This window comes from Streptopelia decaocto (assembly GCF_964273445.1).
Source record: "Streptopelia decaocto genome assembly, chromosome: 1".
Classification (NCBI taxonomy): domain Eukaryota; kingdom Metazoa; phylum Chordata; class Aves; order Columbiformes; family Columbidae; genus Streptopelia; species Streptopelia decaocto.
Window position 1 is genome coordinate 179,656,574 of NC_138663.1, and position 24,771 is coordinate 179,681,344.

The 24,771-nt window shown below is 41.2% G+C and overlaps 1 protein-coding gene across 1 annotated transcript; it reads left to right on the plus strand.

Annotated features, from left to right (window-relative positions):
• The first annotated feature begins 265 nt into the window (after positions 1-265).
• Positions 266-24,771, plus strand: TNFSF11 (TNF superfamily member 11). Its single transcript, XM_082065161.1, has 5 exons — positions 266-697; positions 8,126-8,293; positions 14,651-14,696; positions 14,781-14,879; positions 22,406-24,771. Exons 1-5 carry the CDS (start codon positions 476-478, stop codon positions 22,825-22,827), a joined length of 957 nt encoding a protein of 318 aa, XP_081921287.1. The 5' UTR covers positions 266-475; the 3' UTR covers positions 22,828-24,771.

Consider the following 24,771-nt stretch of genomic DNA (forward strand, 5'->3'; position numbering starts at 1 on the left):
GGGCAAGGGCGAGCAAGGGGCAAGGAGACGGCGGCCGGCAGGAGCCAGCCGAGGCAGGGCTGCCCATGCCCTGTTCCCTTATGGTGGAGGGGAGGGGAAGAGTTTCTCTCCGCCAGGAGGAGCAGCCCTGACCGCGACCGCTGGGCGGCCGGCCTGGCGTTGGAGGCCGGGGCTCCGGGGGCAGGGGCGGGCCCGACCCCAACCGACCCGGCCCGACCCTCCCGCCGCGGGCCGGCGGGGGCCGGTCTCTGCTCGGAGAGGGAAGGCGAGGAGGGGGCGGTGGTGATGTGTGTGGCGGCGGCGGGGAGGGGGGGCAGAGGCACGCCGCCTGGGGCTGATTGGCCGCCCAGTTTATAAGGGGTGCCCCGGCCGGGGCGGCGGGGTTGTTTGCCGAGGCCGGGGAGCTGCGCGGAGCCGCTTGGCCGCCTGTGGAGCCGTCCGAGCGGAGCGGTGCCCCCAGCTTGCCCGCGGCGCGATGCGACGCGCCAGCCGAGACTACACCAAGTACTTGCGCGGCTCCGAGGAGCTGGGCAGCGGCGCCGCCCACGAGAGCGCCCCGCCGCCGCCGCCGCCACCGCCGCTGCCAGCCCACCCGCACCCGCCCGCCGCCTCCCGCTCCCTCCTCGCCGCCCTCGTTCTCCTGGGGCTGGGGCAGGTGGTCTGCAGCGTCGCCCTCTTCCTCTACTTCCGAGCTCAGGTAAGCGGCGCCTCCGCCCGCGCCCGGAGGCGGTGGCGGGGTGAGGGAGGCAGTTGCGGCCCCCTCGCGCCTTGGTGGCGGGCGCTGTGAGGGAGCGGCCGGGCCGCCGCCTCGCACCTCTCAGGAGCGGGAAAGGCTCTCGCGTCTGTGGGATTGAGGCAATTAATTAAAAAAAAACAAAAGGTGAGAGAACACCTTTATCTGGCTCTGAAGCTGGCCCGGCTTTGAGAGGGGATTGAGCTGGATGCTCCCAGTGCCCTGCCTGGCCTGTGCTACCCGCTGGAGCTGCTCAGTCTGAGGTGCTGCAGGTGCTGCTCTGGCCTGCGGGTGCATAATGGGGTGCAGGGTTTCTCAGCGAGGTTGGACATGAGGGGTCTCTGACTTGGGGGCAGCTTAGTGATCCTTCACCCCAAGTCTTGCAGGGCTTTGGGTTTCAATGATCAGTTTTTGGTTATTCACTGGAGGCGGTTTTGACGTGGCTGAGGTCTTTGGCTGCCATGAATGTCTCAGCAGTGCGAGAAACGTCTTTAAGGAGGAAACAAAAGCCACCACACGCCACCACTTGGGACCGTTTGCCCTTCAGAGCGCGCAGGGGCACTGTGAAGCGGGGCATTGGCTATGGTGCCCACTGTGCCTCAGGAGCTGGGTTCTGAGAGCTGCTCCTCACCTGCCCGGGGATGCTTCAGGAGGCCAGGGTGCGCGCAGAAAGGAGCACGGCGAGGTATTGCTGTGGGGGAGAGGAGGTGATGAGTGGTTAGGCTTTCGGAGAGAAGAGGAGCCCGCTTCTTGGAAACGGCTCATCTGACTGGCTGGATTCGCTCACTGCTGTGTCTCACCCCACACGGCTGAGCCTTCTTGGAGGAAGTGGGGGGCTGTGGGCTGGTGGCTTCTTGGCGCTCAGTGTTGACTTTCATCAGATGCCGATCAGTTCTGTTAACATGGGTCTCACTGCAGTCATGGCAGTGGTACTTCTGTTGTGTGCACTTTTCATTTGAAGTCAGCAGGGAGTGGAAACACATTTCTTTCGGTTTGCTTTCTAGGCAGATGCACTTGATCTTGAGGTAGCAGACTGGGTTTCTTAACAAAGTGCACTCTGAAACCAGATGTTGCACGAATGTATACCCACTTAAACAGACGAATGCCTGTCAAATATACAGTAACGCTGCCGATGGTTTATTATGCAGACCGATTAGTATTTTCTCACCGACAGTGGCTTTGTGTTTGCCATTTTTAGAAAAATAAAATGGAGCAGCAATACAGTACTTAGGTGATCATATCCTGTATGCTTCAAAAGAGTGACATTTAATTTCTGGGGCTCACTGTAGAGTAGCTTAAAGCTACTTGTTTGCCTGACAGTGAAATAAATTAATGCCTACTTCAGCTTGTGGCAGAGAAATGTTTTTCACTCCAGATCTGCATGAGCTTGAGAAGACATCCTTGTCAAAACAAAATTCATAGAAATGCATAGTTATACATTGGTTAGTAGGCTAGAGCGCCATTGCAGTCAAAACAACTAATTGAAGTATACTTTGTGTGTGAAAAAGCTATTTTTGCATTCTCTTTACCTTCCTCCCCTGTTGTTAAGGGTTCTTTCTGATAGGTTTGTGTCAGTGCTTTACACATGCCTAACAAAGGGTAAGAAGAGCTTTCTTACCATAATGACTGCTTTTCTTCTTCCTTGATTTAAAAAATTATAGGCCGGGACTAATTCTGCATTTGGCAGCTTAATTCTCTTGCCAGTTTCCTGTTCCTGTAGATTTGGAGTAATGCTGTTGGATAGAGTCCTTTCTAACCTTGAACTTCTGAAACATCTAGAAGAGGCAATGTAGCTAGATGTAGACTTGACTGAAGTAATTGCCTGAAAATGCCTTTTTTTGCTATCACTGAAAAATCGAGTAATAAGTATACTTTGGAAATAGGGACATAATTCACAATAATAAGATATAGTAGTCCATATTTGTTTACCAATTTCTTATTGTGAAATAAGACAGATGGAAAAATATAAGAGTTCCTGGAGAAGTTAAGTCTCATTTAACTGTCTTGCAGATTGTTTTTATTTGTATGGGACATGATCCAACATCTTTCCTTTGAAAAGACTGCTGCCCAATTTAGTTGTATTATATTAAGCGATCTCAATTTCTACTCTTCAGTACAAATTTCAGCTATCTAAATTTGTACTTTAATAACAGAACTTAAGTATTGTGGTCTATTTCAATAAATAATGAAACGTTAGTAGCAGAAGCTGTGCATCAAAATATTTGAATTGTTTTGTTGGTGAACTAGCAAGACTGACTGTATAGGCTGATATTAAGAAATTATATGTTTTACAAGGTCTTTAAAAGTTTACCTAAGAGATCAAGTAAACTCTGACTCAGTTTTACCATACACATTTTATCTGTATTTGCATAAAATCATTTGGGCTGGATCATGACACAGTATGAGCTGAGACAATAGTTGAGGTTTTGGTTTTTCCTTAGTCTTGTTTATTTTGTGGCTTGAGCATTTGGAATTTCACAAGACACATAACTAAGACTGACACTAGATTTTCATAGATAAACATATGTTGTGGCCGAGAAATAATGCAGCACAATGCAAATGAGACAATGAACTGGTATATCTAAAAGGAAAGAAAAAGCTAAAAATTGAATTTTACCAATATTCTGGTAATATTGTTCTGACATGTAAAAACATTAAAATGTGCTGGCTTTTCTTTCCGGACTGTCTTGTGCAATGTACTGAATCCAAGAAAGAAAACAATAACAAAATATATTGGTCTTATGGTTTATTTTACTTATCCTTCATGAGGAATATTTGCTCATGGTCAATGAAAATGCCATGAAAATGTAGTTAGATACTTGAGCAGCTGGAGATCATCATGTAATAGCACAAGGTGAGAGAGTGAATTATTTTATGTAACTTTCACTGGTAAATGCTGAAGTACAGTCTCCAAAAGCTTTGCTTTTAAAGTTTTATTTTGGACTAATTTCCTTAATGTACTTTGATCGTAAAAGAGTAGGAATTTGGTGCAACACTGACTGAACTGGAGGGCGGTAGAACAAGATGGAAGTGCTCAAATCCAGATGTGGGGGTTGGATGTCTAACTCATAGTTCAACCTGGAGCTCCAAGCTTGTCCGTCTTGTCCATTTTTCCCATTAAAAAAATTGTTTGTACAAATGTTAAGTATTCTACCACACTGAAGAATTCACACTTGCATAAATGGAAACCTGGAAGACAGATTTTTATCATAATTTAATGCATTTGGGGAACTCTGACTTTAATGAAAGTATGTGTTTAAACGAGTGCCTTTCAGACTTCATCTAAAGTTTTGCGAGTGTGCTAGAGCAGTGATTAATAGAAAACTCTTTGCTGGGGTCATTAGCACTTTTTGAAAGCCTGGAAGAAGCCCTTGGAGGTTAAGAAAGATTGTGGAGTGCAAAGTGGTGTTTGATAATCTGGAAGTTGGTTTAAGTTTGAAAATAAGTACAACCATAAATGGGAAACATTGATTGTAAGGAGTAAGTACAGAATATTATACTGTAACACTGCATAACTGAGATAACATTTAATGGGTAAAGTTGGCTGGAATGTGTTGTATCTTTTAAAATCAAATTTAAAGTCAGAAAATTGTCTCATAATTATGTGAATTCAGCTGGTCTCACCCACAATGCTGGAGTTAGCTCATTTTGACTGCCCTGATTTAGGTGAAAGGAGTCTGGAGATGCAACTAAATGATTAGATGTGCTGAAAATCACAGGGCACCAAAAGATTTCATCTGATTACAAGGTCAGAAACAATGGATGTATATACAACAGTAACAGAGGAAAAATAAGATAGACATTCCTCTATTTAAGTAGGTTAATTCCTCTAGGATATTTAGCTTACTTAATGTGTTATGAAGCTTTCACCAATATTTTTGGTTGCATTTTGATGTTTCTTCCAGGTATTAAATATGCAGGATTTCATGCTGAAGGTCTCTCTTTATTCAAAGGCTCACCCTCTGTACCTTGCAAGTTAGCAAGCCGATTCCTGTAGACCATTCTGGTATTTCATCTGGCTCTTTAGAAGTTCTTCTCAAAACACTTCAAAGTTTTTCTGTGCATCACTTCTTGTTCTCAGGTTTGGTCTCAGTACTCAGTAATATCGGTTTACAACCATGGCAGTTCAGTGCATGTTCTTTATAAGGAAGATCTAAGATGCAGGATTTCTGAGAATGTCTTTTCAGACAAGTGAGTTTATTTCCATGGTTAAATGTGGTGAAGACTAGGTATGCTGTGAAAAAGGCAAGGGCAATCAAGTAGCTTAGCTAGCCCAAAGATCAGAGCTTAACCTTATCAAACACTAGATCTCTAGAGACCTGCAGTTTCTCAGGATGAGCTGCACAGCTCTAAGTTGCTGAAGCTATCAGTTACAGTGTTTCCATTAAGCCTTCAATCTTTTAACTGTAGGTGTAGACACTTCGGTTTTCTGTCTTAAGCCTTCAGCAGATAAACTGTAATCCCAGTAAGTACTTCTGTACAATCGGCTGCTACTGTTCTAGCAGAGTGTTCTGTGACACATTTGACTGATTGCTGATGGGTGATAGCTCAAAGTATACGCTGTGGATAATCTGTCATGCTGGATGCCCAGGCTTTTACAAATTTTATGACCTTTATGTTGTAAAACCTTGATTTCTTGTCTACTTTTCAGAAGATATGTTTAAAGAAATCCCAAACTGGGGTAATAGTCTCTCACTAGTAGAATTACTGATAAAAATGAGTATCTACTGGCAATTATTTGCTGTGGCTTTCTATCTTCCATCTTGTGATACGTGTGGAGGGGGCGGAGACATCCAGATCCTATTGAAGACTCTAGTTTCCTCAGGTCTCTGACAATCCCAATTTCAGAGGCTGCATCTGGAATAATGTGTGCTGTTGTGGGTCCCTCAGTGCCAGAGGCATATCAACAAACTGGAGAGAGTCCAGCAGGTCTCCAGTGATAGGTAGGGACTGTAGTGTATTAGAGATGGAGAACTGGATTTTTTGAACCTAAAGAAGAACAGACTAAGGTGAGGGAATCAAATCACCATTTTTAGTTACCTAAAGATGGAGCCAGGCTCTTCAGGAGTGTCCAGCAAAAACAAGAGGCACAGTCATAAATCACAGCAAGAACTGCAGCTGGACATCAAAACCAGTGTTTTTATACAATAAAAGTGGTTAAATTGTAGACCAGTTTGCCCAGAGAGGTTGAAAATTTCCATTGATGGCAATTCCACAAAGCTTGTCTAGATGAGGCCGTGACCAACCTGACCTAAGTTACAAGTTGGCCCTGCTTTAAGCAGGGGTCTGGGCCAGAAACATCCAACCTAGGTTATTCTGTATTAACTGCCAATGTACTTTCAGTTTACAGTTGATTTTCTGAGTTCTGGATACTAGTGAAAGATACTGGAAGAGGTGTTTTGAGGGTGCAGTTTCACAGTCATTTAGGCTAGTGCTGCCTTCCTGCTCTTTCATTCCTGTGCCTGTCCCTGCACTGGCTCTGCTTGTCTGGTACCTGAAGTGAGTTGGTTTCAGGGGGCTAATTTTTCAGGAAACTAGATCAGCAAAAATTCCTCCCAGGGTATTGATTTAGAAGGGGAGATGGAAAACCAGGGATGACGTTTTGTGGTGAAGAAGGTGAGAGCACAGAGATGCTAGTTTAGATCAGCTTAAACAGTTAATGGGGCTACACTGCACTAGCTGACTTCAGAAGTCATTAGGGTAGTGTTAAGTACTTAATTCATAGAGCTGTAGTGGCTATACACAGGTAATTTTGGATTCACCTGTGTCAGGCCACCCTGGGAAGATGTTACTTCCTCCAAGCTATTCTGTAACTTATCTCTACCGTTCTGCTCAAAGCTGTGACATCTTTTGATCTTCAGGTGAACCTTTTTTGACCTGTTCCATTCCAAATATTCAGGGATAACTGAGACAGCTAAACCAGGTCACAGGGTCTGGCGTTGGTCTGAATGAATTGGGCAAACAGGTCTCATCTGGAGACTCCAGCAGAAGGATGGTGATGGAGGAGCAGCATCTGGTGTTGCTGACTGTGCAACAAATGTTCAACAAAATGTGCAACAGTGTGTGATTGTTGGATGGCTGCCTGGCTGGTGTGGACTTAAATTCACCTTTGTAATCTTAACCTTATGCTTTTAAGTTAAGTCGGTTCTTTCTTGGGGTTACGGAGTCAAGTTTATGTTGATGTGAACAAATGATATAACATTTGATTCACTCTGGCTGTTTTGTATTCTGCAAAAATTCCTTTTTATGATCTGTTTTGTTCAGTGCTATGTTAAAGGAAGCTGAACATGGTCAGGCTCTATCCACAACGTCTTGGCATTCCCTCATTGTGATTACAAATGATGTATTACCTTTTGTAATTCTCAGATAAAATGGTTCCTTCCATCTTATGCAGAAAAATAGATGTAAATATATTTTATTAGACCAGCTGATACAGTTAGAGAATTGAAACAAGATTTTGAGTGCACAAGCCCTTCTCCAAGCCTGAATAAAAGTGGAATAAATACTAGTTGGGAACAATCACTGAGACTCTTAAGCCGTCTGTGAAAGAAAGTGTAAAGTATATGGAGTGTGGGGAGAGAGGGTGAAATGTTTTAAATAATGTTTATGCAATTAACTGCCAAGGCACAGTCCTAATTCTTGTAATATCCTTCCAATTTATCTAACTAATGAGATTCAGGAGTATTCTAAACTTACAGTTTAACAGTATATTTGATTCAATCATGAAGACTGCTAAAAATATCTTGCAGATATTCTAAATTTTCCAGTCTTTGTCCCATGAAGTAAAGGAATTTATGGTATGGTTTTATCATCTTTTTGTTATTCTGAATTTGTGCTGTCTTACTTAACGACTGTTACACACAGCAATATGTCTTGCCCACAAAATAATTTCAGTGATAACTGGCTTCTGTTCCTTGGTGTCTCCTCTTGGAAATAATGTGCTAGATGTTGTACAAATGTTTCCCAAGTTCCTCTACTTGGCATTTGTGTGTCAACTTGAAAACCACAGTTTTTACAGATAGGATGGCTATGTATGTTGCCTGCTAAAATAATTGTGATATTGCACAGACTGATCAAACAATTGAATAAAGGATTATTGATTTTTACCATAAAAGTGAGGTTTAACTTTTGAAAGTCAGATATCCAGTCTAAGCTAATATACTGGCCAGCTCCAGAAGATAATTCATTCTCCTATCTCATACACTTATTGGATGAAATAAACCTCCATGTGGGTAACTTTTTCTCCTCATCATTTACAATGAAAATTTAGATAATAAACTTAGCTAGGTGCCAAACATTTAGATGGTTGCAAATTTTTCCCTGACTTAAATGCTCGTAATGTCTCTTGGACAGACGCTTAAAACTATGGTTGTACTTTTATATTTGTTTCAGATGGACCCTACTAGAATTTCAAAAGAACATGCACACTGTGTCAGAACACTTTTTGGACATCAAGAAGATACGGATTTGCATGAGGCATCCTTTGAAAATCAAGAAGTGAAGTTAATGCCAGAATCATGTAGAAGCATGAAACAGGCTCTCCAAAGAGCTGTGCAGAAGGTAAGTGGCAGACAGACTGCATGTTCCTTTGTTTTGTGCTACTGTTGAACTTGCAACAGTTTTTCCAACATCTATATTCAGAGGTAAGTTCTAGAAAGTATTTTACAGTGTTTGAATAATATCTGAAGTTGCATGAAGTTGCATCCAGGATTGTATGGTGCTTGTTCATGAACCTGGTAGTGGTTAACCAGTTCTGTATTCAAATACTTTTTTTTTTTTTTCTTCTTTTTTGCTCACTGTCCCAGTTCTCTGTTCTGTGCACACCATTCCCATCCTGGCAGAAGAGCTGCTTTGCCATAGCATGATAACCAGGCAGTCTTTGCCCAGCAGTTGAGAATGACAGCTTGTTCCCAAACACAAATAGCAAAAGTAGTCAGCTGAAGAAGTCTGCCATAATGAAGAAGCATAGGCAAGCTGGATGTATGTGTAATCACCTCTAACAGCAGTTAGTGCCTTTGATCTTTTTGCATGTTCATGATAGTGTTTAGTGCTAATTATGGGCTATTTAAAAGCTGAATGTCTGCTGTGGTATTTGGTTTTCCTGGCTTACTAGGTCCATTACTGCCTCTTCACATCTGCATAAGACTGACAGTTTTTGATAAAGGATACTGTATTAGATTAGAGCTGAACTTCTGTAGACTTTACAGAGTTAATTGTACTTGAGTTAATTATAGGGTACTTTAATTCTGCTAATGCTTGCTTTTGACAGAGTACCCTGAGTGACAGATCTTTTTCCGAATAAAACTTAAGGAAACCTGGAAGTACATAATCTTGTCCCATTTGCTATCCACCTCCTTGAACAGCTTAAAAAAAAAAGAAAAAGAAAAAGGTTAACTCTGTAGCATTAGTTCCATCTTCCAGCATTTTATAGGCATTACACCTATTTCGGTGTTCTGTGTGCTGGTGCTAGACTACTCGTTCATGCAGCTCCCATGACAGGGTAAGGAGCTGGTTACAGTAAGTGAATGGGAAGCCCTGTATTCTGGTCACTCGCTGCTGGTTACTCAACAAAGGCATTGGCTGGAGTTGAGGCTGCATATCCTGCCATTCTGGATGGAGGTTAAATGCTGCAATGTCCGTGGCCAAGATAAGTAGTGAGTGGGGATAACTTTTTTGGCTGATGACCGTTAGTTTGAGAACAATAAAATTTCCCTTGCCAAAGTAATCAGAATCTGAATTTCCTTTGGATGCAACAGAATGTGTTAAGCAGCTGGATCAGTGTTCTGGATGCTTTGTCATCATATATTGATGACACGGAGAAAAAGAAAAAAATAGAAAAATGCTTGCTTGGGGCTACATTTGCATCTTTCTGGTATATCAGAGATGTGAAATAAACAGTGTAAAGGCAAAAATATACTTCTGCAATCTCTGCCTTTCATTGGCTTTGGTACAATGAAGGGCAGAGATGCATCTGAATTTTACTTCTAGTTGTGCTAATCCTTTATGTGTGGGAATGCAGCTAATGGGACTTGAAAGGGGTTTTCCATCTTCTGTATGTTCTTTGCTTTTCTGAAGGAGATTCTAACCTGTGTGTTTTAAGAACCAGTATCCTTATTTGAACTGGCAGCATATTAAGTGGCTGAAACGGAACACTAAAATACCATTTAAGTTTTATGATTTTTCAATATTTTGTCTTTTGCAAAACAAGCTGTTCAGGAAGTGAAAATAGACAACTTGTTTTTGCTCCAGTGTATGGTCTGGTTACAGCTTTTAGCTTACTGCACTGGTTCTCATCTGTTTTCTTTGCACACCTGTGGACCTAGTGTTTAAATCTAAAGCAGGGATTAATGTTGAAAGTGAAAGTGCTCTTAAGAAAAACAGAATAGTAGGACTGCAAGCTCCAGAAACATTTGTCTTCTGGAAAAATAATAATTAAAGATTTTCTTTTAACCAAAATCTAATAGTGAATTCCTTAACATATTCCAGGATAAAAATACTGCTTAGGGAGCAGCTTACTCAATAGAAAGCACATTTTCAATGTTATTGCATATAAACTTTCAAGCAGACAAATAATATACTTTCCTAGCCTGTCTGTTTGCTTAATTTTTTTGCATGTAACCCTAAAAACCTTTTGGCAGTCCAGATGCACTAACCACAGTTTTTATGAAGTCTGTTATGAGCCTGAAGTAGAAAGGACTTGGGTCAATTCATAAGCAACTTTCCTTGGCAATACTCCCAGCTTCTAGCAGCTTGTGGAGTTCAGGCGTAAACTAGTTTCCTACATGGCAACAGAGTACTTTGCTAGACCTCCAGGAAAGTGCTTATAAAGAGATCTGTATACTTAGCAGACTTTTCAAGTTGACACAGTTATGGACAAGGTCAAGGTTTCATGGGCGATTGCTATAAGTTGTTAACATTTCACAGTTTCCATCCTACAACCTTGCATACCTTTTTTTTTTTTTCTGCAAACAATAGACTACTCATTTGGGTAGAAGTTGTAGTGCTGATCTCTAAACCGTCTTCTGATTAATATTGGTTCATGTACTTTTTATTTCACTTCCTTCCTGATTAACATTCTTCAAATTGCTGAATTTCCGGCAAGATAATCAGTTACTTCTTCCTGGTACTAGTTGGACTTAAAGCACTCAGGTAGTAGAAACAACTGCATAAAGGAGCTTTAAGGTCACAGCTGAAGCAACACATGAATGTCCAGAGGAGTTCTCTTCTAATTGGTCTCAAAAGGCTGCTTATAGCTGCTCAAAGTAGATACTGAGATGTTGTAAAGCCAAAGGAGAGGAAAAACTGTTCACAAATGTCACATGTTCAAATGTAGCCTTGCCTCTGCATCCTCAACATTGGACATAACTTGAAGAGCAAGAGTTGTTTTTGTTTTGAAGGTGCTGAGATACTAAGGGTTAAAACCTGCAGCCTGCTGTGGATGAGGAAAGAGCAGTTCCCAACTTTTCAGGCACCTAAAGCATGATATTAGCTTTTAAAATGTGTAAGTTTTTCAGCTTCCTAATGGGCTCTTAAGTATTTTGGATGAAGGAAGACACATTTTTCATTTTTGTGACTGGCTGCTTGTCTGTTGTTTAAACAGTGACTGTATGAAGGAGGTTGGAATGTGGGAAGCAGACCAGCAGAGTTGAGTTGGTGGGCAGGGTGCAAATGATGCGAAGATGTAGAAGTGCAGCTTGTAAGACTAACAGAGTGATGTGATTTTGGTGTACAGTTTTTGTAAAAATAACTCAACAACTTGGTAGCACATGGTTCTGTGAGTGAAAGTAGTAAGAGAAGTGATTGATAATATTTTGTCAGCAGTTCTCATGCCGTTATGACAGGCTCTGTTGAGCTGTTTCTGCTTTCTTAATGGTAGTGTACATTGTGGCTTAGTATGAGATAATTGAAGACATTCAGGTGCTAAAGAATGCAGTTGATACTTTAAAGATTTGGAAAATCCTAGCTCTTAATGCCTTATCTTAAAGGATGCCAGGGGGGTTTTATAATCCCAGTAAGAGGCCATCTTTAGACATCTGGATATCTTCAGACACCCACTGAAAAATGTGGTACTTGAGTCCCTCAGGGTCAGAAGCAAGTACATGCTAAAATGCTTTTCTAAGGTAGGTCATGTACCACCAGCACCTTGGAGCTGTAGAAACATGAAGTAAAAAAAAAAAATCAAGAGAAGTGTTGAAAATACTTGCTCTTCAGGAGGAGACTCACAGCTCCATCTCTGTTATCTAGGGACTAGTTCATGTATTTCAGCTTCCTTTTGGAAAAGTTTTGTGGGGCTTGTCAAAATCAAGTAAAGAACTTGACACTAGTCCAGTGTTTGGAGAGCTCTGCTGATGTTTTCTGGCCACAGGCTAGCCACTTCTAATCCAGTGACAAGCACGCAGAAGACTCAATGAACATGAGCGAGTCTCCAGCTTTTCTCAGTGTGTTAGTGTTGGGGTCATGCTTATTACCTCTCTTTTGTTGTAATGACCCTTACATTCCTAATTGCATAGTAGCATAGCTTGAAGAGGCATACAAGAAAGTGGTTGTGTTAGACAGATGCTCCTAGGAAACAGGAAAGTAGGCTTAAGACTATCAGGACAAGGAGAGTTGGGGACCCGAGTATTCCTGGGTAGCTGTTCTGCTTACCAAGTGGTGACGTTGCAGATGAACAGCACCACCAAGGGTTAGAAAGAAAGCAGCTCAGACTGCATTTCTTGAGGACCACAGCCTTTCTGCATGGAAGGTGAGCTGAGTCAGGCTGCTAGATCTCAGAAGGGGAGGTACCCAGCTGCTCAAGCTAGAGCATCTTTCTAAATGTGCAGAAGCAGAACACCATATGCCTAAGAAAAATGTAGGTTAAGAGGAGCATGGTGATTTGCCAGTTCAGGGACTTCAAGGGCTGCACAGTTAGCAGCCACGGGATATTTTTTTAGTATAAGTTTAGACAATAGACAGATTAAAATGTACATTAAAATGCTCTTTTTGGATCTGCCCAGTAAGCTCTCAAGAAAAGTACTGTATCACATCCACCAGAAGGAAAGGATCTGAAAACAGGCTCCATATCTGAGAGGTTTCCATTAAGAAAGCAAGAAAATTAGAGTTGCACCTTTCTAAGGAAAGGGTTGGGAGTAGATATGGTGCAGTAATCTCTGAGAGTGGTCCATCCCCCAGTTTCTTTTACCTTATGTCCTCTTCTCTTCAGAGGCTTCTGCCACTTTTTGCAGTATCTAGTACTCGTGAGGTTTTTTTTTTTTCATCTTCCTACTTCTGGTGAAGTTAAAAGAGCTCAAGTGTGGCTAGAGGCTGATGTTGGTGTGCAGCTCCTAGAACTGAGCTTCGTTTTCATGCTCTTAGAACTGATGTTGAAGTAGGAAGATCAGAGAGGGGAAGTGAATGTAAATGGGGGAGGTGGACATGAGTTTTGCTTCTTCTGAAGTTGCGATTCTTCTGCTTTTCTTCTCGTCTCTACAGCAGAAAGCACCTTAATGATTCTTACCTACAAAATCAGCATATCTCTGCTGAAGTATTATGCTTTGATAGTCATACTACAACTTCCATACTGCTGTGGCTTTTCGTTTTAGTTTAACATTTAAACACCTACTGAAAGAGGAAAGTGAGAGTAATAAATGCACCAACTGAGGCGTTACAGATTTCACTGTGGCTGCAAAATTACATAAAAGCGGGACTTTAGGTGTTTGCAAAGCAGGTTTTCACATTCTAAAACACCGCAGTGATTGAAAACACAGTGGAACATTGCTGATCTGGCCAAATCTGAGGCATATTGTATATACACGGTATTGAACCAGATGACCAGCAATAGGTGTGACATAAAGATAAAACAAAGGACCACTCTTAGGTTTCAAAGATGAGATAGGATTTTCTATCTTCAGCAGCATGTTTTGTTTTAATAAATGTCTTCTTGATGGCTCCATGGTATGAGGTATTCTGAATAGCAAGTAGAATATTAGCCCTGTGTTTTAGAAAACAGAGATGAAGAGAGTCACCGGGGAAGAGGAGACAGAAGAGAAGACTGAACCTAACATTACCAAGACGAAGTCCAGGCTTGTAAAAAGAACAGGCTGCTTAGGTTTTTGAAAACTGCTATTTGTATGTTTTCTCAAGAAAACAGGAGTGGATTATTAAAGGCAAGGATTTTTGTGGTGCCTGATGTCTGTTACTTGTGATGTTCTTGGTTTTGGGTAACATGGGTTTCAATCATGTTAAAATTAATCTGCAGTTTTAAAGAATGCATACTTCCAAACTCAGGTACCCAGTCCATTTGGCCCAGTGCAGATGTGGAAAATGCTTAATTCTTCAGCTCCTGCGTACATGTTAGAAGTGAGCCATGATTATAAAGTTTTGTAGTCTTGCAACCTCCCCTGTTAGTAGTCAAGTGTGAAAGTAGAGGTTTTCATTTATCTCATAATGAATGAAATTCAGAGCTTAACTTTCCTTAGTGTTTAGTGTGATTACACACTAGTCCCTTTGTACAAATGCCTCTTTCATAACCTTTTAACTCCAAGCAGTTAAATCAGTTCATAAACTCTGTTTTATGTGATGTATTTTTAGCATTGTTCCTTTATACTTAAACAAATATTCCAAATGCTGTAAGTAGAAAAGGTTGTAAATGCCCTGTCACCACCTCTTCAATAAATAGTGCGGTGATAATACACACTTTCATTCCTATCCACCCTTATCTGAAGTATTGGACAGAGGAAGTAATTTGATTGTGGCAGCTAAACTGTGTGTTCATATTAAACATCGTGTAAATAAGAGAACATGTATCCCAGGCATCTGAATATGCTGTAAATAGAACTCCCACATATACACACAATGTTGTAATTGTGCAAACTACCTGCAATACGTAATGTTACAAAAACACGACAACATCAGAGCAATGGCTCTTTCTCATTTTAGGAAGTCCAGCGTGTCATGGGAAGAACACCGCCAAGACCAGAAAAAGGTAGGTGCTAGTTTATGATGAAGAAATATTTTAGTTCTGCTAAACTTTTGTCTTTCTGAGGTAACGTGATTGTTTTATCTCTAGCTGCACTGGAGGCATTAGGAATGGATCTGTATAGGAGAAATAAACCTGAGAAGCAGCCTTTTGCTCATCTTATTATTGACGATAGGAATATTCCATCTGGTAAGTTCAGTTTTAAGTGAATACTTTCAATGCAACTATAAATATATTAAACAGTGAAGTATATGAAAATAGTTCAGCAATACCAGCAACAGACTGGGATTTCAGAAGTGGCTTTTTTTTAATGAGAATAAATGGGATGCATTAAAGGATTTGAGAGGCAGCAGGGGTAATGTTAAGAGGACGATGGCTCCCTTTTGTCTCAGGTAGCTTACATCTGTCTGTTATGGGCTGAATAGGTGCCATTTCAAATGACCAGTTTTTGTGATGAAGCTCTGAGGGCTTGGCCTGCCTCTTCATGGTGTCTTCAGGTGAGAAATGATGATGAGCATTAAATACTCTCCTCTGGAGTTTCTTATTTTCTTTGACTGGTAGGGCCCATCTGGAGTTCTTCACTCACACTGGACATCAACTATAGGTATACATACACACAGATGTATGCATACATACATACAAAGATATACGAGCACAAAGATTGGCCAGAATCCAGATCTCGCAGGTTGGAAGATGTTTCCCTTCCATTGAGTCTAGTATTTTTTTGTCCTGTTGTCAGATGAAGAAATGTGTTGGTTTTCCTTTGTGAAGTTCAAGAATGTCTTATGTCCACCTGTTCAACCCTTCACAATACCACTTCCTTTGTGTGCTGAAGTGTAATTGAGTCTGTACTGGGTGACACAGTATTTATCTTCAGAGTGGATCTGGGAGTTGAGGATTTTATATGGATACACAACACATGTCAGGTGCCCGTCAGTGTAAGAACTTGCCATAAAGGAAGGACATCTTTCATTTTGAGGTGTCAAAAACCTAGCACTGCAGCCCCAATGTCATCCTTATAACTTGCCCACTAGTTCCCTGCCCTCTGTGGGTGTATTGCACTCTCATTGCATAGGGCTGAATTTATAGCAAGAGTTTCCTTCTGCGAATGTAATGTTGAAAAGGGTTTGTCATATTCCATTCATTATTATGCTGCAGGACTGGTATAGACTTTTTCACAACAAGGCTCCCAGGGCCTTCCTGGTGTTCAAACATGCCAGAACTTCACAAGGGTCTATCTTTATCCATCTAGTTCAGTTGTAGGAAGATCAATGATCATAACATTGTACTTTGAGTCACAAGGTTTCTGGTCAGTGTGTGAACTGGGATGCAGTATGTTTCTGAGCTATTGAGTATGGGAAAAAATGTTCCTGTGGATTTTATCTGCCCCTGTTGTAAGAGGATGGCATTCTTTTATCAGAGCTCTTATTCTCTACCCATGAGTACCTTTGGATGGCTTTGGGGATATCCACACTAGTACAATATGAGGGAATAAGATATGAGTCTGCCTTGGAACACTCTCCAGAGGAAAAGATTCACTCTTATAGTTTTAAGATATCTTAGTGCTGTTTCCTTTTTTTGCCCTGGGGTGCTGTCAGTTGGGATTTTTCTCTCTATATTCTCAATGCAACAATCATCATTGGTGTGGTAGAAGTAAAGCAGAATTTATTCTGAAAATATCAGATGGAGGATCTCGAGATAGGAGGGGACATTGATCACCACTGTTTTCCTCTGAAGATCTGTATGTTCTGCAGTGCTGAACTCCTTGCTAATTAAGCTATGTGCATTGCTTTTCTGTTTTATGTAACCAAACCAAAGGGGGATGCTGTGTTGAGGCTTGAAATCTGAGATTTCAGCAGCCTGCATAGTAATACCTTGCTCTTACTCTATTTAAAGACAAAACACTTCTGTACACAAGAGATTAGCTTCTTGCCTGGAGGGATAAGATGCTTTCTCCGTTCAAATGCATTGGCACTGCCAAGATACAGAACTTTATAAGCAGAGAGTTTAAGCAGTTTGTCCGATGGCAGTCAGCACTTCTACAGGCTTTCTTATTAGCTCAAATGCCTCCTGACAAGCTTCTATTTCAATCAGGTTTTGGCTTTTGACATAGGTCAGTAGTAGAAGATGCAATATCAGTAAATTTGTCTTAGCATTTTGTCTTTGGAAAGATTCAATTAATTTGCTAATTGTAGAGACAAATGACTTATATCTACAGAAGTGGAGTGTGTTAGTGTCAAACTTTGTGAAATCCACCTTTTCCCTTGGGGAATTTATTTTCTGTGTGCCTGGTGTTGCTGTAAACTGGATTTTTATCAGGGCTGCAGCTGATAATGCTTACTGATGTGCGTCACTGCATTAACCACCTAGGGTGTGATGTAGCACATCTGTGGGTAATGGCAAGGGAGACATTGTTCTTGCTTGCTCTCTTCACTTTTTTTTTTTTTTTAATAGCATGGGCTATGGAAACTCAGAAATACAGTGCCTGGGACAACAAGCTGCTTTGTTTCTCCTTGGAGCAGATCAAACTCTTTCCAATATGATGAGTTGGACGTAGTGTCTCCTGATCTCCTTCAGAAGAGTGTTGCAGGATGTTAATCATGAGCTCAGCGTTTGCAGTCCTTGTGGGCATTGCAGCAGTGAGGGGCTGCATCCTTATGGGTAGCTGGAAGCCTCAACCTACTGGTGGTGAGGCACTCCAGTATCATACTCACTGGTTTGAGACAGTATTCCTCTTGGTTGGGTGACACAAAGGTTAATGACAGGCATAAAGGATGAAGAATTTGCCTGAAGGTCACTGGCAATTTTTCTCTCTCATCCTGTTTCTCTGACTGCAAATGGCAATTTCTCTTTTCTGGTTCCTCACCCTGCATGCCTGAAATCATTTTAAATTGTTTTATGCCATCCACGAGTCTGGACAGATCTGTTCTTAGTATTTTAAGGTTCTCTACTGTTATCGCTCTGATCCAGAATAAACAATGTCAGGGTAAAAACATCTGTCTTCATCACTGTCAAACAGGATTTTATTTTAAGTAGTTTGCCACTGAGCACCCTTCATGAACTGAGCAGGCACTGAGCAGCGTCTGTGAGGGAATATTTTTCTTTTACCTGGTTCACAATAATATCAAGCCCCAAATGGACTTTTGCAGCTGGGGGCAGTGCGATGGAGGGAGAAAATAACCCTTCCCAGATCTTGGTGTCCCCACCCATCATTTGGCTGCAGAAGCCATAGTGGTTTGGCCTGCTGTGTGTAATTTTTAGGTTTGCTGCCTTAGGTTAAAAGCTGGATGCTTGCTGGTTGGTTTTTACCAGAGCTCACTATAAATGCTACCTAGGTTTTAAATGAAAACAGTGAATTTTGGTTTATAAATTGATTATAGAAATTACTCACAGTTTAAAGGAGAAAATCACTAACAGAAATAAATATAAATGTTAAATATATCATTTGTGATGTGAATTGATACCTTTAGCTGTCTAAGGAAACACTGTAGCATTCTGAGCTATTTACAGCTACAGGTTCAGCTTAGTTGCCCTTTTCCTCTAGAAACAGTTTTTCAGAGAAAACAGTGCTTTGGTCCTTCCCCCAGGCTTTTTTTTTTATACCTGAAGACTATGAGGATGCAATAAAAAATGTCAATACAGGGCTGCTTTCTCCTCTGTTTCCCTCCCATCATATTCCTTCTTAATAATTAATTTTATTGAAACTCATTTGTATTAGTCTTAGTTCATGCTCACAAATATCCAAGACATTGTTTTGGTTTGTCTTCACTTACCAGAAAGACTGTGTATTTTCTTGCCGCTTTTTTTTATAATGCTTTTTACCTTATCTGGAAGGTTATCTTACTCATTATCTCTCTCACCTCTTCCTACTCTGTCAATGTGACTTGTGCTATTTTTTTCATATCCCCATAGTAAATTTTATCACAGCATTTTGACTCTCCTATGGCTTGGGTCATGTTTGAGTTTCTTATATATGTATGGCTGATTCGGCACTTATGCTCCAGTTTTCTCCTCTGCCTTTGTTTTTGGGCTACTGATTGTTTTGGTGCCTCCCCATTTGAATGTGTTACCACCAGAAGTGCTGAAAGCCTTCTGGTTTGCATGGCATAACTCCTAGCAATGCCTCTTTGTGCCGTGCTGCTGGCTGGGGTATGCCCATCTGCCTCAGTTGATACTATCACAGCACTATAATTTAGGTTGGAAGGGCCTTCCAGAAGTTATCTAGGCTAATCCCCTGCTCAAAACAGATCGGGTCATCTTCCATCATCTCTTGGCCTCTCCTTCCATCTGACCGTGGATGAATGATGCATATTCCCTTCAACACCAAAACAGTGTGAACAAACTTCACCCACAGCCCCTCTCAGCATCTCAATTAGAAGAAACTGTGGCACCTATTTTCTATCTTCTCCCTTCTTCAACAGACAATCATGCATTCCCACTAAGGATTTCTTCAAAATTCCTACTTGATTAAGAATGGCAACTAAAAAGTTTACTCACCAGGTAAATAAAATCTGCCTAGCAGCCTACCCAGTGTGCTGTCAGTCAGTCACAGCACACCAGTATGCCTTTCTTTTCTGTCATATATATAATCCTGTCCCATATCTCTGATGTGCTTCTCCTCCAATCCAAGCAGTGATTTCTTGCCTATCGTCCTCATCCTGAAGGTAGCCCAGCCTCCCTGGGCAGTGTTTCTGGCAGACTTAACACTGTGCATGACAAGTTCTACAACTTTCTTAGCTATCTCAAGTGCTTCAGAGATGTATTCTGGTACCCAATCTCAGCATCTCTTGCAGGTGAATAATTGCAGGCTAAGAGACTTAAGATCTTAGTATTACTTCACTTAATTTATGGTTTTTTTGAGGCACTGCACAGAAGATGGCTTCTCTGTATGATTTTGCTTGTATAATATCTACCTGGCTGTACTGGAAACATAGGGGAGCAACTATTCATGATCTGCCTTTGACAGCCTGTGGTTTGCACAGGTCTTTGTGGAAGAACACCAGAAGCTTTTTTGTTCTGGACTATTAAAGTATTCCTCTCACATGCAAAAGCTGCTTGCCCTTGGCAGTTAGGGAAGACTCATAGCTCTCAGGTTCCCTTGTCCCTACTTCCCCTCACATCTTTCTGCACTAACAAATCCAGGAGGCGTCCTTTTGAATAATCCGATATACCTGTCGCTCTCCCCCAGCATACTTGTGAGCACTGGTGTTTTTCAGGCATACCTTGATACGTGCTTGGAGGAAGGGGCAGTGGGCCCTGCCATGTGCTGTGGAAATTTTGGTGGGAATAGACTTTTGTCTGATGTTGGGAGAATAAAGTACTGAACATTCCAAGCAGGCATTTAGATGCACTAGAAGCCCAAGGTGTAAGGTCTTCTGGTGGCTGTGTGGACCCACTGTGGTGGGTACCTCAGAGGGAGCAAATTGAGCGAGTCTTGTGTGCTGAAAATGGCTAGTGGTTAGGAGGACAAGTTGGCCAACTCTCCTCTGTTGTGCTGTGCCCTGCGTATTACATTGAATAAATGGTAGTGTGTTAGTGGCTTAGGCCCATCAGGAGGGGTCATGGCCTGTGTGACTTTCTCAGGACTGTGCTGTTTCCTCTGTGTGGGCATTCCCGTGGGCCTTGGCTGGACCTTCTCTTCCCACTGTTCCCTATTCCTCTATGTTTGCAGGCAGAGGCTGCAAAATGAGGTGGGTGCTGTAGTGGGATGGTGGTGAAGCTGGGGAGGTGGGTCTGCGGAATGTGTGCTGCAGGGCATTCCCCTCAATGAAAATGCTGTTGATAAACCTCTGCACAATACATGTACTGTAGTAGCAACGCGATCTGGGCTGGTGTTGCAGGCTGCTTCTTGACACTGTGCCACCAAAACAAAACTGAGGTGTCAAATATGACCAGGTTTGGAAGGAAGACTAAAATGCTCTCTCTCATTGCCTTTCTGACCTCCTCCCAGGCCATCTCTTAGCACAGCCTCAATAGTAGAATCATAAAACATGTCGAGCTGGAAGGGATGCATAAGGATCATGGAGTCCAACGCCCTGCTCCTCACAGGACTACCTAAAACTAACCCATATAACTAAGAACATTGTACAGACACTCCTTGAACTCTGACAGGCTGGTGCCATGACCACTTCACTGGAACAGTCTCACCTGGGACTGACCATCCTCAAAAGTGAAGAACTTTTTTCTTATCTCCACAAAACCCCATTTTTCTAATGTCCAGGATCTACATGAAATGACATATTGAGATTTGACCATCTTGAAACATCCCAGAGATGATACAATGTGGCTATTTGATGATAGCACCCAGGAGGTGCCTTTCAGGCCAGAGTTCCTGGAGGACATTTATAGCTGTTTCTGTGGTTAGATTTCAATGACAGCGCCGAGCTGACAAACTAATCAAAACATCTCCAGTCTCTCAGTTCCTTTTTGTTCTCTTCACAAAGCATTCAGTCACCTTAACAGATAAGGGACAGCTTCCTGTTTACCAGGCCACCTTCATGCAGACAGAGCTGAAAAGGCTTATATGTAACTGTTAGAAGGAATTTAATAATGCTTGTTTACATCTGCTAATTCTATTAATCCATCCTTTTTGGTAGTGAGACTTGGTAACTGTTATACATGTATTTTGATTTCTATGGAGAGACAGAGACAACGTTATAATTTTCTTTCATAATTTGTGGATCTCCAGCTTAAGACAACTTGAGGGTGACTGTCTTCCTTCCAGCATGGGATATCAGCTCATTGTTTCTTGTTTGAAACTTAGGATCCTTTAAAATAAATAATTAAAAACAAGAAAAGGAGAAAATATAGCAATGCATCTAGAATCATGTGTCTTCCTAAAGCTCTTTTTCCAAGACCTTCCACTAGATATTAGACAAAGAATCTGGGTTAACCTCCCGCATAGCTGTAACTGCCCAACCAAAATTTGTACAATTATCAAATAATTAGGATTATGCTTTAGATATCTGGGATGTGACTGAACCCAATTGTGGAGCCTTGTTTCTGGTATACGCAAGCACTGTGTTAAGTCAAAACATTGTTTTTGCATGAAAAAGTTTGTCATAAATACTTGAAGTGCAATCTGAAATCTAGTCACCTTACTGTGTAGTACTACAGATGCACAATTGTACTGATTTTTTTTTTTGCCCCCACTCCCCCCTCTTTTTTTTTGTGTTCTCAAAGGAAAAAAACAAGAACATAAAACACAGGAAGGTTTCATAAACTTTCTCTTTAGGGACTTATCAGTTTAACTTGTTTTCAGATTTTGTTTAGTTATTCCTTTCAAATGCTTACCGGTTGAAGACTGATAACAAGATTTACTGTTTTTTCATCATTAATGCCTTTGCTTTTCAACTCCTCTCAAGCATTTGCTACTTGAATAGAGTTTTAGGTAGGACACTAATTCTATACAGAGCTTGTTGCATGGTTGCTTAACATAATCAAACCATTGGCCAAGTAAATGTTTTGTACCATGGTCCAGCAGCTGTTCTGGTGGGAGGGCAGACAGTTATAAATAGCAAGCCAAATATGGCATTACATGATGAAAAAAGGAAATTTCTCATGATTTTTTATCATAATTGTCTAATATTCACTTTAACCTATATAACTATAGTTGCTGTTCATTCTAAAAACCTGGGGATTGCTTTCTAAATGCTGCATTTTGTTAAGTGTTTATAAATAATCGTGGTGGGTTTTTTTCTCTCCCCTCTCTTCAGGAACGCGCAAAGTGAACCTCACATCCTGGCATCATGACAAAGGCCAAGCAAACTTGTCGAATATGACGTTCAATGATGGAAAGCTAATTGTTAATCAAGATGGATTTTACTACCTTTATGCCAACATTTGTTTTCGACATCATGAAACCTCAGGAAACCTGACCAAAAGAGGGCTCCAGCTGATGGTGTATATGACTAAGACAAACCTTAAAATGAGGCGCTCTGATGTGTTGATGAAGGGAGGAAGCACCAAATACTGGTCAGGGAATTCAGAATTTCATTTTTATTCTGTAAATGTAGGAGGGTTTTTTAAATTAAAATCTGGTGAAATGATAAGTATCCAGGTATCAAACCCATTGCTACTGGATTCATCGCAAGAAGCAACTTATTTTGGGGCGTTTAAAGTAAGGGATTTAGACTGAATATTTCTTTAGTGTGCTGAAAATTTGGGGGGGTTTTAGTGGTCCAGAAACAACTTGATGACAGAACTGAAAGTCTTCTGCAACCCAATTGCATCTGTATAAGCAACATATCTCTAAAGACACGTTTTTGCCCTGTGCTGACTCCAGAGGGAGTCCCGCAAATGCACAGAAGGGCGAAATTACATAGTTCTCCTGATTCAGTCTTATAGTGGTTTTATATCACGTGTCTCCACTGGCTTCATTAGAGTCGTTATGACTTTTACATTGGTGTAGTAGAAATCAGAGCAATTAATATTGTTGAACTTCTGTTTCCAGGTTCTGCCCGACTTTTTAACCCGTGCTACTCTTACTAGTTTGGGCTCAAACGTAGGGCAGGACAGAACTTGGCTCCCAACTTGCATTTAGGGTTCAATTTTGCTTGAGGTTGAGCGTTCTGACCCTAGAGATGGCAAAGACTGAAAGTATGACTAATCCCGATGCATTTGATGTGGCTTTTCACAGGCTTAGTTAAGCCCGTTCTTGCCTTGCTGGATTAGGGTTGGAGGGCTCAGGCCGTGGCAAAAATGAGTTGCAGAGCACCTAAACTTAAGTTTTCACCTGATTAAAAGGGCTGTTCCAGGAAGGAGGGAGGTCATCTGGCCTTGCAGTTCTAAAAACTAAATTACAGGTCATTTTTATTATTGTTGCACAGTTAATTACAAATCTAGATTGCCAAAATATGGTATGCCTTTAAAGTATTACCTTGTGCCAGAACCTGCAAAGACGTTTTTTAGACAAAAAGTATGTATTTTTATATTCTGTAATATCTAAAGTTTTATTTCAGGTGTAATGTTTTGTGTAAAAAATATGTAAATTATATTGTCCTATAGTATTTGATACAAAATATTTAAAATCTCTTGCTGTTTGTATATTTAATGTTTTAAACTGTTTTTAATGTACAGACATGTCAAACTGGTGCACTTTTTAATCCCAATGGGAAAAATTGCAGCTAAAAGAGGTTGTTTGCAATTAGCAAATGTAATATATATCTTTGTTCTTTTTAACTTAATAGATTTCTGTTAAACATGTCAGTATTATTGTGAGGGGGGAATCACACCTATGTCATGAATATTACACCAGAATGCTGGTCACTGGGCGCCTTTCAAATCTGGAGGGTAATAGACATTACAAAGCTGACATTACCTAGAAAAACCCCCCATGAAATTAAAATAAATACATAATAAGCCACAGAAATTTATTAGGGGTATTTATAGTGATTGAACAGGCATATTTTCCTACAACAGAATCTGCAAGTTGTGAATTCTGCAATTGAGTATTGACTGGTTTAGCTTAGTTTCCTGAAAAAGTGGAGTTCATGTCATCGCGTTGCCTTGTCCTCGTCTCCCCTTTGAGCTTGTAAAGCTCCACACGCTTCCGCCAGCTTTGGCAGATGAATGGCAGTGCTAAGAGGTGTTTGTAGACGTTTTGTGAGACCAGACAGCTGAGAGCAACTCAGGCATCACACGTTATTTGTCAGTGGCTGGCCACTGTCCATGTTAGCCAACAAATTAATACGGGGAGGCTCCTCGCTAGCTGCAAAACGCATTGTCGCTTGTGTAGTTGCTTGGCCAAAAGAGGGAGGTGGATGGAAACTGAGGGTGGAGCTGCAAATCCTATGGGTGAGGGTTAGAGAACATCTGGGCAGGGAACAGCTGGGGAAGGGCTGAGGGAGGTTTTAGGAGCATTTCTCTGGGTGCTCTAAGGGTGATGTAAGGAAAACCTGCTCTTTAATGCGGTAGGAATCACAGAAAATTAAAGACTCAAACCTGTAGGAATTGAGGCTTCATACAAATCCTCAGCCCTTTTTTTTAAAATAAGGAACTGAGTTGAATTCAAGCAATTATTTTATACTGTATAATAAGCATTTCTTTTTAATGTTAATATTGTTTTCTTACAAAATATATT

Bases quoted from the DNA above. Each gene is read 5' to 3' on its own strand.
- TNFSF11 (XM_082065161.1), top strand. From the start codon at position 476: ATGCGACGCGCCAGCCGAGACTACACCAAGTACTTGCGCGGCTCCGAG. The intron at 698-8,125 runs GTAAGCGGCGCC...TATTTGTTTCAG, and splicing joins TCCTCTACTTCCGAGCTCAG to ATGGACCCTACTAGAATTTC. The intron at 14,880-22,405 runs GTAAGTTCAGTT...CCCTCTCTTCAG, and splicing joins CGATAGGAATATTCCATCTG to GAACGCGCAAAGTGAACCTC.